This window comes from Pecten maximus, unplaced genomic scaffold (assembly GCF_902652985.1).
Source record: "Pecten maximus unplaced genomic scaffold, xPecMax1.1, whole genome shotgun sequence".
Classification (NCBI taxonomy): domain Eukaryota; kingdom Metazoa; phylum Mollusca; class Bivalvia; order Pectinida; family Pectinidae; genus Pecten; species Pecten maximus.
In genome coordinates this window covers 357-7,112 of record NW_022981460.1, presented here as the reverse complement: position 1 = coordinate 7,112, position 6,756 = coordinate 357, and the positions used below count along the sequence as shown (strand labels likewise).

The following is a 6,756-nucleotide window of genomic DNA, read 5'->3' as shown; positions in this document are numbered from 1 at the left end:
AGACAGTCTTCAAATAAAGTTGGATTATTAATATACTAATCTGTTGTAGTAGACAATCTATGTCTGGGCCTCAGAATTAACTAATGCTAAACATGTATTGAAAACCGCCTCAGACAGTCTTTCAAATATATTGGATACCTTGCATGGTAATCTTTTTTAGCATTGTACATGTATGCCTGTGCACCAGACTAGATATAAGACTAAGGTAACATCTACTTCTGTGCCACCTAATATGGTTGCATTAAAAGTTCATAGTAATGTAAATCCAGTCTGTATGATGACTAGATAAATTGTGAAACACAGCTGCGCTCAGTAAATCTGACATATACACTTTTATACATTTATACCAGATATCTTTGACTGACTAGATCCATATTGCTATTACAATCACAAACTAATATGTAAACTATTTACAAAACAACATTGCTGCCTCAGACAGTCAACTTCTTATAAAAATATAAATTCAGCAAAAATGTAACAAATATGTTAAGTAACTGAGTAATGGTATGGTGTACAACATATCCATACCAGTAAAGCTGCCAATAACAGTCTTGATTAACTGAAATATGGTCCCAATATCACATAGAAAAAATACCTGAGCTGAGTCCCCCCAAAATATCAGCTGCCTCAGACAGTCTGACATAACCGAGATGAAAACCAAAATTGAATCTTCAACTGTGGAGTTGCATGCCATCAAACACTGAAATTCTAAAATAGCGTTTGACTGCATCTGATTTCCATCGCCCCATAAGCCGAATGTGATCTTCAGGTATATTACATTGAAAAGCTGTAGTAGCTGCCCCTATGCGAAAGCTGTGTCTTATAATGTGCAGTGTTTAAGCCAACAAAAGAAAGAGCCTGGTTTAATTTGGTTATGCAGAAAGCCTGAGATACCGGAAAGCAACCATCTATTGTAAATAGTGGGCCAATAACGCTACCGCCTCTGAGCTTTAGGTACTTTGCCATAGCCCGTACAGGACAAATGTGTTTACATGTTTGCGCTGTGATTTGCAATTCCACAGGCCTGTGCGAATTATGGTGTTTAAAATACCTTAGCGTTAAAGACATGTGTGTCGGTTTCTTATGAGTCATGTCCATGCACACATTAGAAACTTGTACCACATTCCTATTGTCACCTTGTGGAGACCGGGATGTTATTTCTCCAACCCTTAAGAATGCAAAGAAACTTAAGGTAAACATAGCCCTAAGCATGGTCTGGTCAAACTTGCTTGGCGCTGTATGGCCGAGAGCGAGTATTAGCCTTTTAAGGATAGCTGGGGTAATAGGAAGCCGTACATCATGACCACCTGACAAATTGTGAACACCTTTCAACACCTTTTTAACAAGGAAACACTGCAAGGGATCCATAAACCCTTGTAGTTTTTGAGCATACGCTAATCCCGCTATGTAAGTGGAAATGGTATTAGGTGATTTCTTTTGATCATACAACCAAGCGATGTAGTTTATCACATTTGAAGCCAGTAATGGGAAAGTGTGATCTCTCCCAAACATTTGGAAATGAAATTTGGTGTATGAGTTCATAGCTGTGGTATATGCTGTACGTGTATTAGTTGACACAGATGCATCAATGAGCTGTCTGGCTGTTGCCGTCAAAGGCGTAGCAACTGCTGTGGCACCCTGGTTGGAAATCGATCCATTGCTGACGCTAACTTCTTGAATCGTTTTATCTGCAAACGTGAGAGTAAATCAGGTAAAACGTTCAGCCTTCCTGGAATGTGTTCGGCTTGGAACATAACATTGTGATGCATACACACTACGACTAATCTTCTAACCAGGGTCATCACATAAGCATGTTTTGAGGACATTTTGTTGATAATACTAACAACAGCTTGGTTATCAGAATGGAACAAAATGCACTTATTAGCAAATTTGTGTCCCCACACTTCCATTGCTAATGTAATTGGAAAAAATTCTTTGAGTGTTGTATCATGACTTTCCATACCACTCTCATCCCATTGACCGTAAAACCACTCTGTCCCACATACTGCTCCAAAACCCAATGCACCTGATGCATCGGTGTATAAATGAAGTTTAGCAGAATTCTGCCACACATCGTCTAAAAAAATGGATTTTCCATTGAATGAATCAATGAATAAACTCCATGCCTGAAGGTCTAAACGAGCTTCCTTGTTAAACCGAATATGATGATGAGGTTTGGACTTTCCCTTAGTAAGATCTATAAGCCTGCGTAAATATGCACGACCCGGCACTACTACACAGCATGCATGGTTAAGAAGACCTATCAATGACTGAAGGTCCCTCAACGTCACTTTCTTTCTTTTCTTTGTTTTTCCAAGGGCTACTCTAATTTTTTCAATTTTCTCTCTTGGTAATCTAGCTTCCATTTTGATAGTGTCTAGCTCAATCCCCAGAAAACTCAAAACTGATGCAGGACCCTCAGTTTTCTCCGATTTTATAGGGATACCCAAGACATTGCACATCTTTATAAACTGTGCCAAGCTTAGTGCACATATACCTGAATTTGGAGGACCCAAGAACAAAAAATCATCCAGTACATGTAACATGTTTGGAATAGCAAACTTTGTGCAAGCGATCCACTGCAATGCTGTACTGACTTTCTCAAAAATTGAACAGGAAATCGAGCATCCCATGGGTAAACACCTATCATAATAGTAATGACCTTGAAAAATATACCCAGTAACTTATGGTCAGATGGGTGTATTGGGACAATGCGAAATGCCGAAGCTACATCTGTTTTTGCAAGCAGACATCCTTGACCAAGTCTTTTAATGATACCTATTGCATCATCCACTGTATTGTATGATACAGAGCAAAATGTATCTGGAATACAATCATTGATTGATTTTCCCTCGGGATATGACAAATGGTGAATCATTCTGAATTCACCTGCCTCTTTTTTGGGAACCAAACCAATAGGAGAACATTGTAAAAATTGGAAAGGAGGTTTGTCAAATGGACCTGCAATTCTCCTAGCTAAAATTTCCTTGTTTAGCTTCTCCTGTAATATTTCCTTATTTTGAAAGGCTGATAATAGATTGCGGCTCACTCTAAACTGATGAGTACCTTCAAACTGTATTCGGAAACCTTTTGAAAATCCATTTACCAAAAAATCTTTCAAGACATTATCGTAGTTTCGCAAAAACTCGGTCAAGATGTCTGCTTTGACTGGTGTAACAATATCACTAAGGACTGTGTCATTTGGCAAGAAATTGGTTTCTGTTGGAAGCCTTTTGGGTGTTTGGTCTCTTGTTGGAACAACTGAGCACCGAATGGGACTGTCCACACTGGAAACACGAGTGCTGGTATGGACAGGATGGTTTGGCACATTTGCCTTTTTTGTGGAACATGTAGCAGTGGCCATTTGGTATTCGAGATTTGTGTCTGGCACGAAACCCCTTTGAGTTATCCCGAAAGGGCTGGTCACTGTTGGAAAATGACCCTTGTCTAGGTGTATTTGCCATTACCCAGTACTCTGTATGGAACTCTCCCCAGTGAATGGACCTCACCTCAATATCCCTTCTTACTTGTTGGTCATATTCCAACCAAGCCATACCCGTTCGCCTGCTCGCCAAATCTCTAACCAACTCACCGTGCTTGATGACCTGTGGGATTTCCTTAGGAAATCTTTCTGAATAAATGGCAACAAACCTCAAAAATGCTGTTGTCCACTGCTCAATATTATTGAGCACCATTTTTTGTTTAGATTTTGTCACTTTGAATTGTGACCGACCCGTACTCTGAAAACTAATCGAGTCAGAGGTGAACGGCTTAGTTTGTGGAAGCAGTTTGGCCAAATCGATATACTTGTTTTGCCATATTTTGTTTTTCAGTTTACCATCAATTTGACTAGCGATGGGGCAAGATAGACGAGCAGAAGAAGGGGTATCTAACTCATTATCTGAACTAGTATCAGAGTCACTATCACTACTGCTGCTGCTGCTACTACTGTCATCAGAGTCAGTACCTGATACAACTGGTGTTGGTGATATGCGTCGCCTTTTTTTACTCTTTTTCCGGCCTTTAGGCTTGTCTCTAGCCTCCAAAGTGGACAGAACTTGTGCCGTGATGGCCTTCACCATTGCAGCCTGACGTTGGTCATCAGCCCCAGCTAGGTCAGGCTGTTCCACCTCATCGCTTCCATCAGACAAATTGACATTTTGTTGGGCTGATCCAGCTGCTGCTGAAGGTCGTTTCCGTTTAGCCACAGCATTAAGGTTTCTCCTTGATTCTCGAGTTGTCTCAACTGCTGCTGGGTTTCTTTTTTCTGTTTCATTGTTGTTAAGGGTTAGACTCATCTCCTGACCCCCTTTGTCACTGCATGTCTTCTTCCTGACCATGCTATTACTGTAATGACAATAACAAACATTTAAGAGAATTTTAATACCAACTAGTGGTCACAACACATCGTTTAACTGACCACACTCATATCCAAAATGACACATTGCTCTAATGGTCATATTCTTTTCAATGATATTAAATTATGTTCAATGACTATTTGGACTAGCAGGTTATCATTGAAATACTGTAACAGTGTGATATTGTTACTGTTAACAAACTTGGCCAGACTATCGTTGTTCACCATACAACATTTACAAATTGTATGTAATAGTGTGTTGTAATGTTTGTTCTTATTGAGTTAACAAGCCATCACAAATAATCTTAGTGGCTCTGTACTCATTATAAGAATTATGGCCTGAAATACTTCACGAAGTATATAATCATACTGCAAAACTGTTACAAGCACATGACCATACACTGGCCTTGACTGAGGTTATCAATAAACTCTCATAAATACAAAAATGTTTTTAATTGTGCATATAATACCTGCACTTCTAATATGGTATGGCCTGAAAATGCATATCTGGTGAACTATTAGGTGTATCATCATAACCCATAATTAACCTGTAAAGGTTAACATGTACACCTGTTTTATATCCAACCAGAGCATTTTACAGAATGTAACATTGTTACTATTACTCGACCATACAACTGACCATTCGGTCATCATATAAACAAAACAAACCTAAGTATGTATGTGCCATGTAATAACAACATGTACAATATGGCCTGAACAAACTGTGGGAAATACTGTAACACTGTTAACATTGAGCAACCCTGAACCGGCTGACACATTGATGATTTATCTCCCACAGGATTTTACAGAATGTAACACAGTTACAATTACTCGACCATACAACTGACCATCACAATCGGTCATCAAGTGAACAAAACATACTTAAGATATGTGTGGGTAATACGTTTACCCAATTCAAAATAAATATGGCCTGAAAATACTGCGGGATATCTCCCACAGCATTTAACGGAATGTAACACAGTACCATTACTCGACCATATAACTGACCTTAAGGTCACCAAGTACATGTATCCTATATATAGACATAGGCATGTACACATAAGCTGAAGAAAGGATATACCCATAGTGGGCATACATTGCTATCATGCTTGAAATATGCAATGATATATCAATCAAAGATACAGCTTAACATAAAATATTGTACAATAAATTCACTCTGCCCCCTGACCCGGGGAGGTCATATATCAATTCACACAGAGTAATCATATCTGAACTGTTATTTGCACAATATTTATATACTTTGTACATGTAGGAGGTGGAATCCCTAAGGGAAATGATAAAAACCAACCTTACAAATCCAACTGCTTCATTGCTGATATCAAGGCACCTCTCAAATTATTATAATAGTTTTTATTGCCTTCTGTGTTGAGGTGGGCACCATCAGAGTCATAAACCTTCTGCTGGCTTGCTGCTGACCAAAATCCAGTCAGTCTAAAATGTTTTACCCCATCCATGCCTTTGATGTATCTGTCTAGCCGACGATTAAGATCATCTGCCTTTACATTAAACAACACCGTATCCACTGCATAGCGAATGGGTCTGGAAGGGGGGAGTCGGTGCAACACTTGCATCACTATCACCTGTTTGACTGCATACTTGTAACGTAATGTCACAATCAGGTCTACCAGTTGACGAAACACATCCTCTACTGATTTTGTCTGATCACACAAATCATTTGATGCTGTCTGCAATAATACAATATCCGGTTGATAAGCCTCCACTAGTGGTAAGGCCCTCCTCTGAATAGTATGAATCCGAGCCCCCCCCCCCCCCCCCCCCCCCCCCCGTAGCCCTCACAATAAACATGCACTTCATTCGAGCTTAGATTAAAATTTCCATTAACCCGAACATCTGTTGAGGCGTGTACAAAATCACGTATCCTTCGTACAAACGAATGTCCTAACAACATTGCTGTAAGAACCATGATAGCGCCCTATTGATTCAAGTCTGTTTATAAACAAAGGCTACAAATATTGGCGGGCTACTCGTGACCCACTTCGCACGAAGATGTAAACATTCTGTACTTACTCGAATTAATTCAGGGGAAATATCCCCTTACTCACACTCTTCGTACACAAATGCTGCCTACGGTTCCGTTTCAATTCTTTTGGAACGTCAGTTGGCTGTATGTATTAGCAAAATACTAGGATGAACCAATTTTCCTGGCAGTGAAAATTTTCTGTAGTAGTCACGTGATCATCCAAATCAAAACATCACGTGACTATCCATTCTGGGAGGTACTAAAAGCCGGAATGGAAAATCTTAACAATCCGGAAACTATACACTTAACTAATAACAAAACCGGACTACTATATCAGTCCGGAAACTCACTAATTACATATCAAATAGATGATATAAATTACTTTATGTTTTACATA

General features: G+C 39.4%; 1 protein-coding gene across 1 annotated transcript; it reads right to left on the bottom strand.

The window, feature by feature from the left end:
* Positions 1–2,425: 2,425 nt before the first annotated feature.
* Positions 2,426–6,501, bottom strand: LOC117320063. Its single transcript, XM_033874753.1, has 2 exons — positions 6,407–6,501; positions 2,426–4,347 (listed from the first exon to the last, which is right to left on the bottom strand). Exon 2 carries the CDS (start codon positions 4,338–4,340, stop codon positions 3,198–3,200), a length of 1,143 nt encoding a protein of 380 aa, XP_033730644.1. The 5' UTR covers positions 4,341–4,347; positions 6,407–6,501; the 3' UTR covers positions 2,426–3,197.
* Positions 6,502–6,756: the final 255 nt, after the last annotated feature.